Genomic DNA, 23,930 nt, shown 5'->3' with positions numbered 1-23,930 from the left:
CGTTATTGAGTTCATCACCAAAAGCAGCTGCATGTGATGAATCCACACACGGGACGATGTGATTGGCTGTCCCGGGATGAATGGGATGATTTTTTAACGCAGTTGGCACGGGCCGGATGTAGGTCATCGTAGAGCTCTGTGGATAAAGTCACTACTCTGTGTGTGTGTGTGTGTGTGTGTGTTGGTGTGGGTGTGGTCGTCCTGTTCACACGCAGTGTTTCAAAACATTAGCACAAGTGTCAGCTGAGTTCATTGGACCCTGCTGTGTGTGTATGTGTGTGTGTGTGTGCTGCAGTTACTTACATCCAGTGTCAATTAAGCTGTCACCTCCAGGCTGTTGCCATGGTGATGAAGGGATGAGGAGGAAGGGATTTTGAGAGAGATAGATAGAGAGAGAGAGAGAGAGAGAGAGAGAGAGAGGTCACGTTAGAGAATGACAGATATAAAATCCTTCAATTCTAATCTGACTGAAGTTCAAGAGATGAGATTTGAATCACATTTCAAATAACTAAAAGATACTGTCACTTTTTTTTTTTTTAAACGTCCAGCTTTCAGATTTTGTTTTTTTTTTTTTCCCCAAATTCTGTTCTTGAATTTTTAGTTTTACAGTTTAGGCACGTTTTGTCAGCAGAAAGTGTCTAATGATGCAGTGGATGAATTTAATTTCAGCAATTCAACAAGAAATTATTAAAAAATGTAATGAATAGCAATGAGTTTATGTGTGTGTGTGTGTGTGTGTGTGTGTGTGTGTGTGTGTGTGTGTGTGTGCGTGCATAGAGATGCATGGTGTCCACAGAGGCCACGTTTGGACACAAGGTGGGCGTGGCCTCACCTGATGATTGACACTACAACCGCTCAAACCCCTCCTCGCTGCACCTGATTGGACGAACGCTTCACTAGTGGGCCGTCCTCTCCTGGATTTCAAATCAAACCAACATGGCGGCTCTTTTCCAAACTTTCTCTGATATTAACAAAAACAGTTCACCAAAATGCATTTCTAAAAAATTTGAGACGAGAAACACTCCCTGCAGCTGCTGAGTCTGTCCTCATTTCAGATCGACGACAGTTCATTTAAAAGTTTTGCAGGAGTTTTCCAGAGGTGGCGAGTCACACCGTACATGGGAGAATTTGCATAAAGTAGCCATGACCTCAACTTTATGCAAATGAGGAGACGCCAGCATGACACCTCGTCTCCTGAAACACAACATAATGCCACTTGAATGCCTTGCACAGCTGCCTGCAGAATTTGTGTCTGTTCATTTGGCTCAGGCACTGTGAAAAAGCAAAAAATACATACACTTGTAATTGTAGCGAAAACACTGATTTTCATAAATTGCATCCACTTTTTCCACAAATTCCATGATATTCCGCATTTTCACCATCAAATTCCACAATTCCATCTGTGTTTTCTGCATCGCATTCACTTATTTATAATGTCAGTATATAAATGCAATTTTCATAAAACTGAAACAGTGGTGCATGCTGAAGGAATAATATTTTGTATTCTTAAATTTATCAAAACAGCAGTGCACTGCTTTTTATAGTAAAGGTGCATTATGTAAAATGTGCAGAGGGCTGATTGAAGTGCGGACCGTTGAGACTCAGCTGACAAAAAGCAGTGGAATAAGCTTTTAATTCGTCAGCACATCTGCTTTACACGCCTACGAGTCCACATGGCCGTCTGCACCTTTAGCTGTCTCTGTTTGCATTTTTAAATCAACATTGTGACGCTGCGGTCGCACATCAGCTCGTACAGAGCAGGCCGTCGCTCTGAAGGGGTCAGACTGTAAAGGTCAAATGTGAACTGGAAATGTCCCAGTGTCATTAAAGCAGCCGTGATGCTGCCTGATCCGTCGGCGCTCCCGTTATCGATCCCCCTCCTCAGCTGAGATGTTTTGGGTGCAGTCATATGACCCATAATTTCTACTGAGTCACTGTGACTTGACAAAAACAGAGAGACGGACAAAGTCAACCAGGGAGAGAGAGAGAGGGAGAGAGAGAGAGAGAGAGGGAGAGGAAGGTGAACTCCAGGGCAAACACAGCAGGAAGAGTGTGTGTGTGTGTGTGTGTGTGTGTATGTGTGTTATGGATAGATTTACAACATCCTAAAACAGCACAGTAAGTTTGCGTTTGGGTCTTCCGATGTGCAGCACACATGAAGGCCGAAAATCAGTCACCTGAGTGTTTCAGGAGCTCAAACACATCCCTGTTTTCAATCAGAGCTCTTAAAATGATGCACTTTTTTGGACTGAATTCATTTTTGTTTCTACTTTCATGTGACCTTCATCACTTTCAGGCTCAGGCTCTCAGCACCAGCTGCAATATCACCGTTGCAGTAACAGTCCTAGAAACAGGACAGATTTGTGTTTAATATCTCCCACTCCCTGCCCTTTTGCACACGAGAGAAATCCTTAGTGTCGTCCTGAATCCTTTCCTCAATCACAGACCTGTTCATATATTTCCCCTGGTCTTTAAGAGACGTCTCTCCTTCATGCTATCAGGTGAAATCAATAAGGTTAGTTTTCTGTTTTCACCTGGATACACCTGACAGCCTCTTTTGGTGCAAAGAAAAAAAAGCTGGTTATGATATTAGTAACATCCATACACCAACTTCATTTGGTTCCCTCATACTGAAGTCTTTTTTTTTACAGACACTTTGTATTTTGGTCACCTTATTCCATTTTTATCACAATTCTTTGAGAATAAATAAAGGCAAAGTCCAAAATGGTGTCTGCTGCCCATTTGGGAGGAATTTATCGCTCAGTGTCTCTAAAATGTGGAGAAATGTCGGTGAAAGTGTCATCATTCGGTCACTGAGCATGTGAATTTAATTTAAAATGCGCTGTTATTTGCTTTAGGTTTATGTTGTTGGTGCTTTTATCAGAGGCAGTGTCAGTTTGCTTGAGCGGCTCTTGGTTTCAGAACAGGAAGACGTTGGAGTTGGCAGGAAGCGGTTGGGCTGTAGGCTCTGTCAAAATAAAACGAGTTAGTTCCACCGCACCAAGAGGAGAATACAGCAGACAAAGATGTTGTTTTTGCCTTTTGCGTGTGTGGAATGAAAGTGAATCGGAGTTGAACGTGCGTTTCTACACTCCACGTCTGCGTGGAGGTCTTAGGTCAGACTCTTCAGACTTGGTTCTGCAGAGTGACTTCACTTCTCTCCTCTTTATATGACGAGACTCACAACAACAGCAGACAAATCACTCCCGTCCACGACACACCCAGAGAGATGAAGTAGCTTTCAAGTCTCTGTGTGTGTGTGTGATTTATTGATTCTTCATAAATGTCACCTAAATCCTCCGAGGAGTTACACACACAAAGACAGAAAGGGATATAGAGCACAAAGTTGACATGGAAGGCTGAAAAGAAGGATATAGCAGGGAAGATATTGTAACACATTATTGATCACACTAATCATACCTATTGAATCATCCCCATACCTGCTCCAATTATAGCCCAAAACCCCAATATCTCTCTTTTATTCCTCTTTATTTCCCATGTTTCTTTAACACAATTGCTGCAGAGTCACAGGAGCAGATTTACAGCCCAGTGATGCTGACTCCCTCTGCTTTAATGCTTATAATGTTGACAGCATTTTTTTTTTTTTTATTGATGCACTCATTGTAAGTAGGTCTGATTAAGAGCATCGGCTAAGTGCCTGAAATGTAAAATGTAATTATCTTGAGCTCCCGAAGCAGAAACACATGGATTACACAGCAGTTTCATATCATTTTCAGTTCATTTTTTCCCACCTTGACCTTCACATGATTACCTGCAAATGTTTCTCTCTCTCTCTCTCTCTCTCTCTCTCTCTCTCCCTGGCACCCGCACAGGCTAAAATAAATCATGAAATATATATGCTAATGCTGTTTGACCTGTGTGTGCTGGAGGTGGCTGAAGGGCAGCAGAACACCTGAGTCGGGTCCAGGTCTGAATATTGTCTCGTATAACCTCCAGCGCCACGTTCTGCCTCCTCAGCACTGTGGCTGGATCTCTGGCTTCAGCAGAAACCAGCACACGGCCGCCTGCTGTCTGTGGGCGTGGCCCAGCGTGACATTCCTACGTAAGGAGAGCTAATTCATGAATAAAATAGCTGGAGCTGCGTTAAAGGACTATTCCGCTGTGATTGGAGGGTTTTTTTCCGCCTCCTTTATTTGCATTTTCTGTCCGTTTAATGTTGATTCTGACAAACAGTTAACCCCTTATGGATTTTCAAAAGGGTCCATTGACCTCTGACCTCCAGCTTTCTGAATGAAAATGGGTTCTCCGGGCAGCCACGGCTCTCCTCTTTGCAGACACGCCCACCTTCTGCTAATCCCATGCAGTTTGGGCCCCAAAGCCTGCAGTCCACATGTGTTCTTGTGGCCTGTTGTAAAATGGTGTGTGTGTGCAGACTGGGGCCTAAACAGTCTTGGAGCTGCATCAGTTGGCTTTGACTGGAAAGCTGAGACTCTTGTGGATTCAATGAGCCACATTTGATTCCTGTGTGATGATGTTGGCCCCCATAGCAGCCATTTCACTGCAGGCAGAGACTTTTGTCCAACTGGACGTCGCTGGAGAAAATGACCTCTAGTGACCTCTAGGAGAACCACAGCCTCATGAAAGTTTCAGAGCAATTTCCACAACAGAATGCTCGCCGCCCAGTCGCGGGAAAGTGCATTTCTTACAGAAATCTTTTCTATGCTCTTCCTCAAGGTCTTGCTGACCTATTATGTGGTATTCTGGAAAGGTTTTTGACCATTTTGATTCATTCTGGAGTGGTCAAAATGGTTAAATTTTGCACCAAATCTGCATAAAAAATGATATCAAACCACGCCTCAACAACTTACATTGGAATGGCTGTCATGGACTCCTATCATAATGCTCTAGCCCTTACATTAAATAATCCTTGCTCTAAATAAATAAATAATAATAATAAAAAAATAGGTGGCTAACTATATAAAATGTCTTCTCAGGCTCATTTGCTCCCATCAGCAGCCGAGCCAGACAGTTTTAATTGGGGCGGCCAAGAAATCAGTGTCAGTTTGTCAAACCTTGTCAGTAATGATGCGTCTTAAAGGCTGAAACTGCCTGCATGGTGCATGAGCTGCTAGATATGGTGCTATCTGAGCCACCAACAGCCTTAAGTCACGTTGCATACATGGATAATCTAATCCTCTGAGGAAGACCACTCTTTAATCTGAATACTTCCAAACTTATTCAGCATACTATCAAACATTAAAGGAGCACAGGAAATGCCCGGAAACACTTTATAATAAGAGTACAACAATTAACATTAGTTAATGCCGTAATAAACATTAATTAACAGGTAATAAACATTAAGTAACAGTTAACTAACCATTAACTAATGTGTCTAAGAATCATTTACTAATGCTGTTCATGCTAAGGTATTAATTTATATGTTATTTAAGGGTTATTGTAGATATTATTAACATTAGTAAATGCCATAATAATCATTAACTAACAGTCAATTAACCATTACGGCATTAACTAACGTTAATTGTTGTACTCTTATTGTAAAGTGTTACCAAATGACCTTTAATCCATATGACCTTTATTGTCTTCTATTGGGAACCAGTATAAATCGTAAACAACATTGATAAAGTGAAGTATTCACTGACTCCCTGGCATTGATCAGCCTCCATATCAAATATCTTGTGATCATTTTAATGCTACATCTGACTTTTTGTCTCTGTAATTCGTTTACCTTCATCCAGGTTTGCTTTCCTTTTTCAAGAACACTCTGCTTCACATTCATAACCCATTTAGTTATGCAGCATTTCCTCTGGGATCGCTAAAGCTCCTCTTATTTTAGAACGTTAAACCACCACACCACACACACACACACACACACACACACACACGGGATCTACAACCACAGTCGTCTGATGTCAGCCTGCAGGTGCGTCTTTACATGAGCCTTTACGTCGCTCTTACAACTTCCAAACTCAGACGCAGGAACTTCCCAGGTTGACTCGAAGGCAGCATAACCAGAGAAGGACGAGCCGGTGCCGTCCCGGGATGCATTTCGCCGCCGTGATCAGTTTATTCCCCATTAAGCCTGGTTTCTGAAATGCCACTTCCTAATCACCGTTTCCACCATAAATCAATCTGGAACGAGAGGCGGACTTTGTAAACGCTCAATTGGTAACATGTGACCCCGGCGCTGCCTCCTGCTGATTTCATTAGGGAGCTCAGTCGATGTCATTACGGTGCCAGGCGCCGCCGCACGCGCAGGTGGACGGCTACTGGATTGAATTTCATGTGCATTTAAGTGATTAAGTTTAGACTAAAAAAAATAGCAACCAACAAACACAGTCATAAAACACTCCAATACAAAATGATGCTCGGGATACACCATCCACTTAGTGTGTGATTTATGGAAATGAGGTTGGCAGGAACACACTCATTTCTTTGATGTGAAAGTTGCAAATCCATTTTGGGAAAAGCGATCGCCTCAAGTTCATTTTGCAGCGAGGATCTGCGACGTGAGCAGGTAACGGTGACCTGCTGTCACTCGTAGTGGATGCAGCACCGAATGTGATGAGCAAACCTGTGCAGCTGCATGTGGGCTGATTTTAGCGTGCACTCACTGACACCTGATAGGATGTGTTGTTGTTGTTGTTGTTGTTTACATGCAGTACTACAGTGTGTGGCTGCTACTGCACTGGTCATGTGCTGCATCACCATGTGTGTGTGTGTGGATCTGTGTGCAAAGCCTGGAAATCCCACTATAAACTCTGATGACATAATTACTGTCTGCACGTCTTCCTCTTCTCTTTTCCTCCTCTCCTCCTTCTGCACCTCTTTTCCCTCCCTCTCTCTCTCTCTCCACCCCTCCTCCTCCTCCTCCTCCTCCTCCTCACAGAGTAAGCAGGTAACAGGTTACCTCCTGTTCTCCCTGTCCACCGCCGTCATCGGCTCGCTGCAGTTTGGTTACAACACGGGGGTCATCAACGCCCCCGAGCAGGTGAGGCCGCTGTTTTGGAAAAGAGAACCTGACACCAAAACTTCATTTTGACAAATAGGACAAATGTCTGGAGTCCCGTTTACAAAGTGTGGGACTCTGCTCTCTGCTGCAGCCCCGCCTTGTGATGTAGTCTGACAAGAGAGGGGCGTTTTACAGAAAAAAAAAAAAAAAAAGTTTCCTGGTGCAGCTTTACATAAAGATAAATTACAAAGATGGAAAAGTGCGTTTACTTCAGCCCCCTGCATGGAAACACTGCTATTAGTTTTTGTGCTGCACTCACTTAAAACATATTAATAGACATTAAACTATAACACAGTGGTACCTGTTCAGTTGCTGTTTGTTTTGTTTTGGGGGTTTTATATTTTTTTTCTCATCAGTTATTTTTTGTGTGTATTTTGTTTTTTTTTTGTTTGTTTTTTTACATTGTGCTCTCCACATCTGAGATTTAAAAAAGGTTTGACTGAATGAAAGTGCAGTAAATACAGTTTTAGCCATCAGTTTATCTGACGGCTGCAGCTACTAGTTACTTCGTAGTTTTTCCATCACTAGTTAATTATAAAAAAATCAAGATTGTACTAGTAATTGCTGATTGTAGTTTGCTTGTTGAAAGCAAGGAGTGACCATTCCTGCCACTTCTGATATTGATCTCTTCCAAACACAGAAACTGCGAAACTTCTTCAACAACACCTGGATGGAGCGTTACGGCGAGCCCATCAGCCTGGGCGTCCAAACCATCGTCTGGAGCGTCGCCGTGGCCATCTTCAGCGTGGGCGGCATGGTGGGCTCCTTCAGCGTGGGCGTCATGGCGAACCGCTTTGGAAGGTAAGACAGGAAACTCAGCAGCAATTTAATACACTCAGACTTAAGTTCTTTAGGATTGAGACAAGAGGACAATATTCACATGCCAAGCTGTTTCAAAATAATTCTGGTCTACAGGCTTTTTAAAGTGGAATGCCACAATAAAACATGTCATTGTTTTGTTTTTTGTTTTTTTTCCTGTAGTCAGAAAGCTAATGCACCATTTGATTATGACCGGATATGGGATGTTGGAGGCCGGAAACATCATTAATAGCAAATGTACATTTGAGGCACAGAGTGTGGGAAAGCATGGACGCCCTGTTAACACTAACAAGCACTGAAAGCATCAATTAACAAACAGATATGATTTAAAAATGTTATTCATTTTAATTATTTAATTCATTCAGACAGTGCAGCTTTCACTGGCCTTAATTTCAAACAAGACCAGATTTATAACCCTCACTCGCTCTCACTTTAAAGTAGCAGATCACACAATCTTTACATTAGAGGGTACATGTATAGAAAGAGTCACTTCTCACAGATACCTCGGCGTATGGCTTGATGAAGAGTTGGCTGATAATGTAGATATTGATGACGTCTTGAAAAAGCTCAGGCCTAAACTGAGTTTCTGTTTCCGTTAAAGAAATATTTTCCTTTTGCAGCCAGAAAGAAATAGTGCAAAGCTCATTCTCCCTGTGTTCAACTGTGGTGATGTGATTTACTGTTACTGACAGAACTGGATACTACATATGGTGCTGTGCTATGTTTTATAACAACTTTCTGTATGTTTAGAATGGTCTTCTCTATTCCAGAGGGGAAATATTCATGTCGCTCCTCATCGCCAAGGCTTTGTCAGATAAACTACCTGCTTACACCTCCAGGCTTTTATCGTTTCACACAAGCAGCTCCAGCAGCAGATCTACTAATCAGATTCTTTTAAAAGTCCCCGGGGTGCAGCTCAGAGCTCGCTAAAACCTTCTCCTGCACGGGCCGCGGTCAAGGAACGAGCCGCAAAATACCTTTACCTCAGAGGCTCTGCCTTCTTTGACTGTTTGTAAAGGTCTTTCACAAACTGCTGTGAAGGAAACATGTGGCTGTTTAATGTCATTTCCCCAACGTGAGAGATCTTGTATCTCAACAGATCCTTCCTGGCTAAATAAAGGATGAAAAAATAAGATGTAGATTGATCTTAAAAACATAACAGGCTGAAAATCAACCAAACACTTAAAGGCTGCTCTCTCTGATTTTTCTTACAACAAAGTCAGAAAATCCTGCGTTCCCAGCAGAGCGAGTCCACGTTCACACCATATCTGAGAGATCGCACGTCTCCCCGGACAGTTTGTTGTTCCTCCAAATCGTTGCAGAATCTTCACAGCTAACAACGCACATTTACACACTAATAGCAAATACTAAAGCTTAGTAATTATAAAAGTAGAAGAGCTTATATTAGATCATCCAAGCACCTGTAACAAGTGCTACTGCTGGTGATGCTTCCATGATGAACTCCGTATGATAAGTGGGAAAAATCACATGGAAGAAGCAAATCCCACATTTCCAAGAAGTAAATACGACTAGGGAGACGATGTGCACGTTTTTTCCAGTAGTTAACTCATATTTACAGTTATAACGATGTGGCATGAATGTAGCATAACACATAAACATGTGATGTCATCAGGTATAGAAGGTTTTGCACAAGACTGGATTTTTTGCCGATATCCGATATGCCGATATTTGAACTCTTTTGGCCAGTTGCTCATATTTTTTCCACCTAAATGCAAAGAACTTCAAGTCTCTCCTGCAGTGGAATCAACATTTTATTTTGCTTGGATGATGCTCTTCTTTTGAGACAATCCTGACAAAAGCCCCGACCAGGGCAGATTTGACTTATTTCACATAACTGCACGTCATATCGGCAGAAAAATTTCATGATGATCGTGTATCTCAGTTGCTGTTTTTGCTTCAGTTCACTTTGTCCCTGACTTGAGATGCTCATTCTCACAAATACTGATTGGATTGTCTTATTTTATGGGTTTGACTTGCAGGATATTATTTTATATTGAGTGTTTTTCTCTCACTAATGGCTCTCTGGCTCTCTGGCTTCTCTGGGTTTGGTTCAGTGAAACGTCAGAGGCCATTTCTCCTAATGGACGTGATGGAGCGTGACTCCTGTGGCCCCGATGCTCTAATGTTCCCTGGAGTCGTTCCTTCATCTCTTTTTTTTTCCATTTGTCTATAAATTTTGCTCTCACTCGGCTTCTCTCCACTTAAACCCGCACTCCCTTTTATTTCTGTTATGACACTAGATTTGTTTTTATTGTTTGCAACCAAAACATGCTGCAAAAAAGTGCAAATTTTGTGATTTTTTGATGGAAGTAAATCAATGACTTTCCTTCATTTATTTGTTACTTGGATTCCGGTTAATTTTTTTTGCAATAATTTTCCAAGACTCCACCCATTAGAAAATGAGGCAAATATTAAACATCACAATACTGACAAAAACAATGAAAACAGGAGAGAAGGAAGGGAGAGGATTTCTCATTCTGTGCATTGATTATGTTCTTGTCTTTATTATTCTTCTTGGTGCAGCTGAAATGACCTTGACACACACACACACACACACACACACACACACATCTTAACACTGCAGACAAGACTCACACTCATAAATCAATAACTAATTAGTCAGGAAAGCATCTAACATCCACATGTAGTGCGGCGAGCCGATCAATCCAAACAATCAGGTTAATTTCTCAGGTAATCAATAGGCATCAGGTTGGGAATACCATGTCATGTCACCTGTAATCCTCCTCACGGCCGTGTGGGACGCTGATTTAGGAATTATTTCACTTCTGATCGCAGCTCAGTGGCTAAAATATCACACTGGGAGCATCTGGGCTGTGATTGTTTGGTGATTCTTGATGTTAAAAAATAAAAATAAAAATTCAATCAGACATCCGTGGCTGCTCTCTGCTGTTTGGTGTTCAGACGTCGCTCCATGTTCCTGGTCAACATCCTGGCGGTGATCGGCGGCCTCCTCATGGGCTTCTCCACCATCTGCTCCTCCTACGAGATGGTGATCGCCGGGCGCCTGGTCATCGGCCTCTTCTGCGGCCTCTTCACCGGCCTCACTCCCATGTACGTGGGCGAGGTGTCGCCCACCCCGCTGAGAGGGGCCTTCGGCACGCTGCACCAGCTGGGAGTGGTGGTGGGCATCCTGATCGCACAGGTCAGTGGCTCGCCCTCAAACTGCACACCTAATCCTAATCCGCCACACAGGTATGGGTTTGTCGGTTCAGCTGAGGGGTTTAGTTTAGTCTCCCGTTCTTCCTGTCTCGCTCGATGCTAAAGCAGGGGTCGCCGCGGCAACAGAGATTCAGAGATTCAAGATTTATTCGTCGCATGCATGAATGTACAGGTACAGCAGCAGTGAAATGTAATTGCAACAACTCCAGCACTGTGCAAGTAAAAAATAAAAATAAAAAATAAAAAAATAATAATAATAACGATAATAATAATAAAAATAAATAAATAAAATAAAATAAAAATAAAGATAAAATAGAAAGAATATATGACATTCCTATATACAATGAACAACCTATATACAATATACAACAATATACAAAAAGTACAAATAAGTAGAGGGTAAGTACAAATGAGAGAAGATGGTAAAGCTGGGAACCCGGTGTGTTTACAACCCACTCAACACAAGCGAGGACTTCAGATATATAAATGCCAAATTAGCCAGTCTGTGGAAAAACTGCAGAAACTGGGAATTTGCAGGGGAGTTAACTCTTAACTCTCTTAAGCTTATGTAGTGACCAGCGGGCTAAATCCTTGCAAGATCCCAGCAGCTATTCAAACGCATTACCACGAAATATGAACCTCTGTCTCTCCATATCCTTGAGATCCATTTGCAAGGCATTTTTTTTTAAAGCCGAGAACATAGATCTGTGTGAGTGTCAACATCTAAGTGGACAATCTAAAGTCAGGCTTTTATTTTTAGAACAGCAGAGTTGGCAGCATCCTGGCACAGGTTTGAGCGGGTGCCAGGCCGGAGGATGTGCAGTGTTTATAGTTATAAACCACAGATGAGGGCCAAGCCGACACTGCCAGCCACACACTTTCCCCTTTAACAGTGATTTACACGGCGAGGGGTGAGCGCTTTCTGCACCGAGTAAGCGCTCCTGCCTGTGGTGTCTGTGTGTCTTCAGATCTTTGGGCTGGAGGTTCTGCTGGGTTCGGACGAGCTGTGGCCCCTGCTGCTGGCCCTCACCGTGGCCCCGGCGGTGCTGCAGTGCCTCCTGCTGCCCTTCTGCCCCGAGAGCCCCCGCTTCCTGCTCATCAACCTCAACCAGGAGGAGCAGGCGCGCAAAGGTACCTCTGAGAATACTACTACTACTACTGCTACTACTACTACTACTACTACTGCTACTACAAATACTCAATAACCACTACAAATAATCATATAAACACAGATACCACTACTACTACTATTACTACTGCTACAACAACTACTACTACTGCTACTACTACTACTGCCACTACAAATACTATATATATAAACACAGCTAGCACTACTACTGCTACTACTGCTACTGCTACTACTGCTACTGCCACTACAAATATTTATACTCAATACTTACTACAAATAATCACATAAACACAGCTAGCACTACCTCTGCCTCTACTACTGCTACTACAAATACTGCTACTGCTGATATTAATACTGCTACTGTAGTGCTACTTTTACTTCTTACTTCTACTTCAGTCTCGGCTTACATTTTTTCCATTATTGTTGTGATTTTTGTGATTTTTTTTTTTAGTGATTTTCAGTGAAGTAGGTTGGCAGCCGGTCAGTCTAATGGAAGCATTGGTAACACTTTACAATACGAGTACAACAATTAACGTTAGTTAATGTTAGTTAATGGTTAATTAACTGTTAGTTAATCATTATTATGGCATTTACTAATGTTAATAATATCTACAATAACCCTTAAATAACATATAAATTAATACCTTAGCATGAACAGCATTAGTACATGATTCTTAGACACATTAGTTAACGGTTAGTTAACTGTTATTTAATGTTTATTACCTGTTACTTAATGTTTATTACCTGTTACTTAATGTTTATTACCTGTTACTTAATGTTTATTACGGCATTAACTAACGTTAATTGTTGTACTCTTATTGTAAAGTGTTAAGCATTGTAAAGCATTTTGAAAACATAATATGTGACGAGCATTTGTCACTTTTGACATGTGATACATGCATTGGTTAATCAGTTAATACAAAAAAAAAACAACAAAAAAAAAACAATGATTAATTAATGAAAATAGTCTTTAGTAGCAGCCACGTCCATCAGAACAACATCTAGTGCTGCTGCCACCACTGTACTACATGGTGCTGCCCCGACTTTAGCTGCTTAAAACTCTTAGTACTACTGGGGGTCTTGTTCTTCTTTTAATACTGTACAACTGTATAGAAAAAATACTAAACACCAGGAATGACAAAAAAATGGAAAAACTGTAATAAAAGGAGGCACTAACAAGATTAATTCCCATCCTGAAAATTATTTTTTAATCATTCTGATTTGAAAATGTTACATGTCACATTTTCTGCCTTCTGTGTTCTTCGGCTGCTCATGTTTGATAAGTAGTTTGATTTCTGTGCTGTAACTCACTGACTGAGGGACAAACTGAATTAACACGAGTCACACTTTGATGGCTGAAGCCCCGAGAGAGAAAAGAGAGAGAGAGAGAGAGAGAGAGAGAGAGAGAGAGAGAGAGAGAGAGAGAGAGAGAAGTGAAGAGGCACAAAGAGCAGATGAATGGGCGGGAGAAAGAAACAGGTTGGAGGGAGGGAGACGGAGAAAAACTGAGGGAGACTGGGCGAGGACGATGTTGCTAGAATAACAGATCAAAGGAGAGAGAGAGAGAGAGAGAGAGAGAGAGAAAGAAAGTGAGAAAGACACAGAGACGCAGAGCGATGGAGAGTCCTTGAGCAGACAGAAGGTTTTGGCGTCTGTTCAGCAGGCGGGCGGCTTGTCAGGGTCGACTCTCAGGCACTGACCGACTTCTCCCTCACACCTCTGATGCGACCGCAGACACACACACACACACACACACACACACACACACACACACACACGAGACTCAGGCTGCACAGAATAGGAAAACATGGCTGTGTGTTAGCAGAGTGAAGCACACACACTAGCTCAGGTTTGCTCAGATAAACATTTTAGCTTGTATATTACTGTCAGTGGCAAAATAAATAAATAAATAAAAATATTCTTCATGCACAGGAAAGGCATGAATAAAAATCTAGGAGTGAAATACAAAGAATTCTCCCAAACAGCAGCGAGCAACCTGGAGCCGTGTTAGATTGTAGGTGCAAGAGGAAACCTGGAAAATGAGGAGCTCAAATTTCTGACAGTTTTCTTTGAAGTAAATGCCACAGTTGTGTTTTTCAACAACAGTTTATTCCATGAAATTGCCTGAAACGCTCCCTCCGCCAGGGAAAATAGTCCCCGGGGAAACGTTTGGCTTTAGCCAGTCATCAGTTGTGTGGTTTATGAATACTGACGACTTTGTTAGGAGCAAAAGCAGAGCATTTTAAGGTGGCTGTCAACCAAAAAATTGAAAAAAAATTTAACATATATTTGATTATATGTTGTGAAATCTTTAGCACCACGCTTTGCAAAATTGTTTGCTGCAGAATAAAATGTGGGCAAATTCTAGTGAATGGGTCAAACATCCAAATCAAGTCCTTTAAGATTTCTTTAACAAAAAAAAAAAAAAAAAAAAAAAAAACCATATTAAAAGCTAAACTAACAGCTGAAGAGCAACAGGTTATTGTCTTGCAGATTTCAGTGCTATAATCCATAAACTAACTCTTGTGCAAATTCCCTCTGTGCAATAATCCATATTCAATACCATACCTATGTGCAATAACCTATAGTGCAATAACTCCTGTCCATGTTTGCACTTGTACATATTTTTTTTTATTCTATATATATTTATATTTATATTCATATTCCTTTCTTTATTTTTCTTGACTATTTGCTCTTTTTACTTGTACACTTGGAGTGGGAGTTGTTATTGTAACAAAAAGTAATTTCCCCCTGGGGATCAATAAAGTATTCTGATTCTGATTCTGATTCTGATTCTGATTCTGATTCTGATTCTGATCCTTTTCTGACAGAAGCCGCCAACAGTAAGCACGAGCTACTTTCTTTTTTTTTTGTCATAATTAGTGTGGTTGTTCGACTCGCCTCCGTCTCTTTACTGTAGCTGCATCTTCTCTGTGCCCGGTTGCCAAGGCAACACCGACTCAGCATCAGCAGGCTGTCAACATGATAGCGCTTTCACACGTGTGAACTGTCTTTTTTTTTCTTTTTTTTTAATCTTCTGCACAAACGTTTCTGTTTGTGTCCCAAAGAAAGAGTGCAGCTCTTTCCCATCACACACTCACATCTCTGCTCTGTGTTCTTGTGTTTCCTGCTGTTCCGTCCCGTCCTCCTCAGCCCTGGTGCGTCTGCGGGGCAGCGATGACGTCAGCAAAGACATGCAGGAGATGAAGGAGGAGAGCGCCAAGATGGCCATGGAGAAGAAGGTGACCATCCCCGAGCTCTTCCGCACGGCGGCGTACCGACAACCGCTGCTCATCGCCGTCATGCTGCAGCTCTCCCAGCAGCTGTCTGGGATCAACGCTGTGAGTCACCAAAGCTCTCTCTCCCTCTCTCTCTCTCTCTGTAACACACACACACACACACACACACATGCAGATGGACATATGGATGCATACTCACACACATATACATTCAGGCTGCCGCACAGAAAAACACAGAAAGGCAGATTGGAGATTTAGTCATGCAAACATAATTTAAATGCAGAGCAACACACAAATAGATATTTTTAATATTGACGCACACACACACACGCACATGAAGAAGACATGCAAACACACACACATAATATCAACACATATTGACTCAGCAGCATGCACAGAGGAATCCACACGAAATCCAACAAACACACCGGTTCACACACAGAAGGGAGTTCCTACAGTATAAAGACTGAGTATAAACACACACACACACACACACACACACACTGCATTCAATCAGTGCAGAAAGGTCACTTTGTAATTCTCTAAGGGGGAGGAGAGGATTTATAATGCCGCCTCTGTCCAAGCGGGTCCGCAAAGACACAAATGTCAGCTGCTCTCTGCCGGCGTGCCGCGTCACCGGGGATCAGGCCGCTTTATCCCACATTTATCTCATATTCAACTCGTTTCCTGAGGATTTTCTCATTTTAAGGTTGTGTGGTGACTGAAAATAGAACGAGCTTCATTTCCTACATCACCAGAATTACCAGCAACCGGCGGCCACCTTCATTTTATTCATGTGACGATGACGGAAACAGACTCGACACCTGTTTTCTGCAGCTGCTGTAAATCTTCCGTTATCTAAATTCATGACAGCCATTACAACACGACAATTAGGGAATCAATTAAGTGTTAATTAACCTTAACGAGGTCCAGCTGTGCACGTGAGAGCGAGTTCACCAGGGTCTCTTAGCTTCAAATGAGCAGAGACTGGATCCAGTCAGGAAAATGAAATACATTAATTTAGACAAAAAGGTAAAGATATAATAAAGATTTGTATTGTAAGATTTATTTTTTTATGTGTCTCTCAGGTGTTCTACTACTCGACGGGCATCTTCGACTCCGCCGGCGTCAAAAAGCCCATTTATGCCACCATCGGAGCCGGCATCGTCAACACCATCTTCACTGTTGTTTCTGTGAGTGGAGTGTGTGTGTGTGTGTGTGGCTGAGTGCATGTGTTTAGGTGTGGAGTATTTGCACAAAGTCAGAAATGATGACCAGCTGACATCATTTTGGATGTGGGAGGCGCTCCTTTGCACATCATTTTAAAATATATTTGTATGAATCCGACCGTAAATTATTAAGAAAGTGGCACTTAATAAATAACTCACAAAATAAGGAATATGGAAGATGTTTTTGAGAAAAGGTGGACTTTAGGTGACCGTAAATTATAACCACATCATCAAAAGGAATCAGAAGGTCAATATGATTTTTTTTTTTTTTTTTCATTTTTAAAGAGATTATTATGCTATTGACACTCCCTGCAAGTGTTAAGTATTGTGTACTGTGTATATGTATGGGTACACCTATTGTGTGTATTTCGATGGGTATGTATACATGCACGCATGTGTATATATGAACTGAAGGCACAAAATATTAGCAGTGAATTTCCTTTGGGATGAATAAAGTATCTATCTATCTCTATCTATCTATCTAACTAATTCGCCACATCTTTCTTTTGTGTTTTTGTTTTTGTTTTTTTCTTCTTCTTGTTTTGTATTGGAATTTAAGCAATTTTGTTTTGTTTTTCCGTTTTGTATTGTTTTTTTTTTGTGTGTGTTCTTTATTTAAAAAAATGTTTTTGACATGAAATGTAAGTTTGGAAGCAGTTAAGCTGCAGATATGTCAATAATCATTGAAAAAAAATAAAGTACAAAAAAGAAAAAAGAAAAAAACAAAATGTTTGGGAATCAAGTCTTCACTCTCTCTCATGGTAGAACAACCCTGACTCTGTTCTCTCTCTCTCTCTCTCTCTCTCTCTCTCTCTCTCTCTCTCTCTCTCTCCCTGCAGCTCTTCCTGGTGGAGAAGGCGGGACGAAGGACTCTGCACCTGCTGGGATTGGGTGGCATGGCCGTCTGCGCTCTGGTCATGACCGTCTCCCTGCTGCTGGTGAGCCGCCGTCCGTCCGTCAGTCTGTGATTAATGTGTTTAATGAAGAGATGATGTAGTGTGAGCGGGTCATTATTACACAATAACCTCTAACAGCATGATTAATGATTAATAATGAGGTCGTTTAACAGTGAGGGAGCTCATTTTGTTCCTTTTTGGCTACATGCTCTTTTTTTTTATCTGTTTATTTAGTATAATGACTGGCTTGCTCCATCATCCTGCTCGTTAGACAACCATTCAACAGTGGCATTTATCATTTTACAGCCTTTTTTATTTTATTTTATTGTTTTTTTGTTTTTTTTTTAATGATATTGATTTAAAATGACTGTAATTTTTTGGCTGAAAATGTCTCACAGGACTGTTTACAGCAACAAAGGTGAATCTGATTTTAATGTGGCTTTTTCCTGTTTACTGCAAGACTATTTAATAAGAAAGAAATTAATCATTCAGCAAAAATATAGCAGAACAGAAGTTAAACCATAAAAAAAAAAAAAAAAAAATATATATATATATATATATATATATATATATATATATATACATATATATATATACATATATATACATACACTATATTGCCAAAAGTATTCGCTCGGCTGCCTTCACACACATATGAACATGAGTGACATCCCATTCTTAAACCATAGGATTTAATATGATGTGGGCCCATCCTTTGCAGCTATTACAGCTTCAACTCTTCTGGGAAGGCTTTCCACAAGGTTTAGGAGTGTGTTTATGGGAATTTTTGACCATTCTTCCAGAAGTGCATTTGTGAGGTCACACACTGATGTTGGACAAGAAGGCCTGGCTCTCAGTCTCCGCTCTAATTCATCCCAAAGGTGTTCTCTCGGGTTGAGGTCAGGACTCTGTGCAGGCCAGTCAAGTTCTTCCACACCAAACTCGCTTATCCATGTCTTTATGGACCTTGCTTTGTGCACTGGTGCGCAGTCATGTTGGAACAGGAAGGGCCATCTCCAAACTGTTCCCACAAAGTTGGGAGCATGAAATTGTCCAAAATGTCTTTGTATGCTGAAGCATTAAGAGTTCCTTTCACTGGAACTAAGGGGCCGAGCCCAACGTCCGAAAAACAAGCCCACACCATAATCCCCCCTCCACCAAACTTTACACTTGGCACAATGCAGTCAGACAAGTACCGTTCTCTTGGCAACCACCAAACCCAGACTCGTCCATCAGATTGCCAGATGGAGAAGCGTGACTCGTCACTCCAGAGAACACGTGTCCACTGCTCTAGAGTCCAGTGGCGGTGTGCTTTACACCGCTGCATCCGATGCTTTGCATTGCACTTGGTGATGTGTGGCTTGGATGCAGCTGCTCGGCCATGGAAACCCATTCCATGAAGCTCTCTGCGTACTGTACTTGGGCTAATCTGAAGATCACATGAAGTTTAAAGGTCTCAAGCTATTGACTCTGCAGAAAGTTGGCGTCCTCTGCGCACTATGCGTCTCAGCATCCGCTGACCCCGCTCTGTGATTTTATGTGGCCTACCACTCCGTGGCTTAGTTGCTGTCGTTCCCAATCGCTTCTACTTTGTTATAGTACCACTAACAGTTGATTGTGGAATATTTAGTAGCGAGGAAGTTTCACAACTGGACTTACTGCACAGGTGGCATCCTATTACATTACGATTACAGCACCAAGCTGGAATTCACTGAACTCCTGAGAGCGACCCATTCTTTCACAAATGTTTGTAGAAGTAGTCTGCATGCCTAGGTGCTTGATTTTATACACCTGTGGCCATGGAAGTGATTGGAACACCTGAATTCAATGATTTGGATAGATGAGCGAATACTTTTGGCAATATAGTGTATATATACATATATGTTATGCACATCATGTAGCGGAACTATAATTGCGGCAACAGAAATCAAAACATTAGACTGTGCAAATGAATTAAAATTAATAGAAATCTTTTATGTCTCTAATCTCAGTCAGTTTTCTAATGACATGCGGGCTAATAAAGACATTTATCATTTTGCAAAAAATAGTATTTATAAGATTTAAAATGACTTTTTTCCAAGTTGAAGTGATTTAAAGCTAGATTTAGAGGGTCATTTTTGTCATTTATTTAAAAATCAACAAAATGAACCGGCCTTTTGATGTTGACATTATTAGATTTGAAATAGCCATGTGTTAAATTAATGTACCTCACAAAATGTTCACCGGCCAATCAGAATAGAGTATTTACCTTTGTCCATCTCTGTCTCTCACAGAGCATCAAAACATCATAACATAATTTAAAAAACATTCAAATCAATCAGTCAATCAATACTCTGCATAATGTAACTGCTGGTGTCGCTCTGTGTTCCTCTGAGCAGAAGAAGTTCACATCCATGAGCTACGTGGCCATCATGGCGGTCATGGGATTCGTGGCGATGTTCGAGCTGGGCCCCGGTCCAATCCCATGGTTCATTGTGGCCGAGCTGTTCTCCCAGGGGCCGCGCCCCGCCGCCATGGCTGTGGCCGGCTGCTCCAACTGGACCGCCAACTTCCTGGTGGGAATGAGCTTCCCCAAACTCGTGGTGAGAGAGCCGTGACCGCTCTGCTTTCAGCTGCTTAGGCCCTTCTTTTCCTTTTTTTTTTTTTTTTTTTTCTCGTCTTTTGTTTTCTTCTCTCCAGTTTGGTTAACCCAAACCCTCGCTCCCGTCCTCCTCGACACGCCTCCTCTTCGTTTTTTTTTTCTTTCTTTCTTTGTTTCTTGTCTTTTCTGTTCTGTTTCCCTCCCTCCTCTTGTAGAGATCATTTTCATGGACACTGCAGGAATTAAATCAAACGTAACCCTCCTTTTTCTGTGCTTTTCTCTCATTTTCTTCCTTTCCTTTCTCCCTTCTTCTCTTATCCTAGGAACTGTGCGGCCCCTGGGTCTTCATCATCTTCTCCATCTTCCTCGTCCTCTTCTTCATCTTCACCTTCTTCAAAGTCCCCGAGACCAAGGGCAAGACCTTCGACGAGATCGCCCGCAGCTTCGGCGGCGCGCCTCCCACCTCCTCGTCCATCGAGGCCCCTCCCACCAGCCCCAGCGCCGCCGCGACTCTTCCCGCCTCGCCGGTGAAGGAGAAGGTCCCGCTGGTGCAGCCGGCGGCGGCGGCGGCGGCCCCGGCCCCGGCCCCGGCGGCGGCGGCAGCGGCCGAGAGCACACCGCTGGAGGATAAATCCAACTCGACGGTGCAGGAGAGTTTGTAGAGAGAGGCGTTGGGCGGGCGAAGGGGGTTATAAATGAAGGAAGAGTCACAGAGATTTCAAAAACACTGTAAATTATCACGCCGGGGGAACAATAGATAGGAAGTCTAGAGTTTTATAATAGAGCTAGCCAGACCTGCTTCACGCTTCCACGGTGACTCATAAAACTGGACTTTTTTTTTTTTTGATTCTCTGTGACGTTTTTCTGACGATTCCTTCCTTTAAACTCTCCCTTCCTCTAAACCGGTTCAGTTTCAGAGGTTGCCGGGGGGGTCACTGTACAGCACCGCACATTCAAGCTCCATTCTTAGCAATTCAGGTACACTCTTAAACTGGATGAGTCGCTTTCAAGGCAGCTGTGCGTCCTGGCCGGTGATGAGTCGCGTTCGTATGCCGCCGTCGCAGGCGAGATGCACCGGTGTGTTGAAAATGACCCACGTGCTGTATATATATATACGGTTCATATGCAGCAGCATAACATGTGAGTTCAGGTCCGTTTAGCCGGACGACGTGACGGAGAGGAGGCAGATCGCGTGGAGAGCTGCGATGCACATTTCATGAAATTTAATTATTCATTTTGTTAGAGTTTATTCTAGTGAGTATTTCAGTGCAATATTACCTGTGTAGCTGTAGAATTATTTATTACTTCAATTATTTTGTATCAGTTTTTAGTCATCGCTGTTATTTATCTTTTCGGAAGTGTTTTCAATTCATAGGTCCAAACAAAAAAAAAGGGATTTTTTTTTTTTTTTTTAATGTATGTTTTGCCTTCAGCTGTTGAATGGAAAACAACAAACTGGAGAGCGAGTTAGCGATGCCAAAGTTTGGATGTTGAACGCCTCAGATGTGTTTCTGCCGGTGGTTCAGTTCAGGGCGGGGAACTAACATGAGCCGCGGGCCGAGCGCTGTTAAAGGCTGCCGGCGCCAGCAGCCACTCTGCTTGTTTAAACGAACACCTGCCAGGTGTTTCTGCACCGCGCGTCCTACAGGCCACCTGTCAATCAAACAGCGTGGGGGCGGGACTTGGATTTCCTGTTGATGGAGTTTGTCTTTTCTCTTCTTCTTCTTCTTCTTCTTCTTCTTCTTCTTCTTCAGTTTGTTCTTGCTCCTGCAGGAACATAAAATGCACCACTACCTATGCTTCAATCACTTTAGTGTAATGCCAATCAGCGACAGAGTGGCAAAAGGCAATTAATCTGTAAGAAAATGCTGCAGATTATCAATTTAAAGGAATACGCCAGCGTTTTGGGTAAAATCGCCTTTTTCCCGACTTCCCCAGACTGAGACCAGATTTTTTAAACCATTTTCACCTCTGGACGTCCAGTGGTTCAGTTCCTATGGGTAGCATGTCCTGTTAGCTTAGCATAAAGACTTGAAGTCTATAGGAGTCATTAGCCTTAAGTTGAAAAATATGATGTTTTTTTTGTTTGTTTGTTTGTTTGTTTTTTATTTTAAGATGTGTATTTCAAATCCACATGATCCACTGTGTAAATCATACAGCTTCAGAGCTGCTGTGAGGTTTATTTTTCCACTTTGACAGAGCTAGGCTAACGACTCCCATAGACTTCAAGTCTTTATGCTAAGCTAACAGGAAATGCTACCCATAGGAACTGAACCACTGGACATACAGAGGCGAAAATGGTGTCCAACGTCTGGTCTCAGTCTGGGGAAGTCGGAAAAAAGGAGATTTTACCTCAAAACATTGGAATATTCCTTTAACCAACCAGTGAAAGTGGCTTATGAATTTTGGAAACCAGTCCAGCTCTTGGCTGTAGGTAAAAAAGTTATTTTCCTGCCCTGGCTGCACCAATTTCATCATGTAGATGAGGGTCAAGTGCAATGTATTTTTATTTTATTTATTTATTTATTTATTTTTTTTTTGAAGAGGAAAGAATGAGCATATGTTACATTATAAGTAGTATTTTATATAAAGTATAGAGTGACCTGACCAGTGCACAAAGAGAAGCAAACTTTTAAAATGCTAATGCTTAGCAGCCTAAGCCCAACATGACACTGATTTATAGCAGATTAGGAGACAGAGGGAGGGAGAGAGAGGCCAAAAGAGAGAGAGATTAACACTGTAAATCTCATTTGTTGCTCTCTATTTAGATGCACCTTGTTAACCTGATACACACAGGAGCCACAGTCGCTAATAGTACAAATCGCCGCGCACAGTAGGCGCTTGACATCAAATTAACCGACTTTTAACCGGATATTTACCTGAGTGAGCGCTTATATCTGGCCTAGTTCAATTTAGGATAGCTAAGAGTGAATTAACTGTGTAATCACTGTAGAAACCTGAGTCCAAAACCTCAAGGAGCTAGTCTAGGCTGTGTAGAGGGCATTAAAAGGGGAAATATTAATTCTATATAAATAACGGGTTAAAGAAGACGTTTTCCGCAGGAGATCTATTTCTCGAGTGGTTTGCTTCTTTGGTGTAGAAAGACTCGGCGATCCGGTTCATTTTTCCAACTTCTGTTAAGTTTTTTTTTTTTACTGGGAGAGAAATGACTCTTGCGTTGTGTTGAGCTCTGTGTCCTTCACAGAGTAAATATGTGTTTTAAATGTTAAATCTACACGAAGAGTGGCGTTCCCAAGTGAGATACCCACCATTTTGAAAAAGTGACACCTACGTTTATGAAACGATTGGCAGAAAGTCATTATTAAATTTCTTGTACTTTCAAATGATATGAAATGAATGAATGAAGGAGTTTTCTTTGGGCTACAGAAACATTTCTCGGAGGAAGAGCTGCTGAGGAGCCAAAAATCATCTCATTGGTTGAATTAAAACTCAGTGGGCGGAGCCAGAAACTAAACAAAAACAAACAAATAAATAAGCGAAAAATTAAAAAAAAACAAAATAAAAGCTAATGTTGAGAGTAGGTAGCTGAAATGATGTGTAGCACTCAATAATTTAAAAGTTATATAAGTCATCTAGCAAAAGCCCTGTAGCCTGTAGCTAACCTGTGGGTAAGCTAGTTAGCTAGCTTGATGACCCTCCAAGATCATGAATGAATTTTATCGTAAATTTCTATTTCTATTTTGCCCAGCGTTCACTCTTTTACCAGTTAGTGAACTTGTTCTACAAGAAAACTGTGACTCTTTGAGGTTTAACTCGACCAACGAGTTCAGCAGCTCTGTGTAGGACAAATTTTTTGTAGTAAAAAATATCTGAAACTCCAGTCT

General features: G+C 41.8%; 1 protein-coding gene across 1 annotated transcript; it reads left to right on the top strand.

Annotated features, from left to right (window-relative positions):
- Window positions 1-783: 783 nt before the first annotated feature.
- On the top strand, window positions 784-21,510 carry slc2a3a (solute carrier family 2 member 3a). The gene is made up of 10 exons (XM_030063897.1): window positions 784-816; window positions 6,869-6,970; window positions 7,632-7,792; window positions 10,754-10,994; window positions 11,980-12,142; window positions 15,294-15,481; window positions 16,468-16,572; window positions 17,448-17,546; window positions 19,883-20,086; window positions 20,409-21,510. Exons 1-10 carry the CDS (start codon window positions 784-786, stop codon window positions 20,745-20,747), a joined length of 1,635 nt encoding a protein of 544 aa, XP_029919757.1. The 3' UTR covers window positions 20,748-21,510.
- The last annotated feature ends 2,420 nt before the right edge of the window (window positions 21,511-23,930 follow it).

Source organism: Myripristis murdjan, chromosome 11, assembly GCF_902150065.1.
Source record: "Myripristis murdjan chromosome 11, fMyrMur1.1, whole genome shotgun sequence".
In the NCBI taxonomy this organism is placed as follows: Eukaryota; Metazoa; Chordata; class Actinopteri; order Holocentriformes; family Holocentridae; genus Myripristis; species Myripristis murdjan.
Note: the sequence above shows the minus strand (reverse complement) of the source record. Positions and strands in the feature narration are given on the sequence as shown.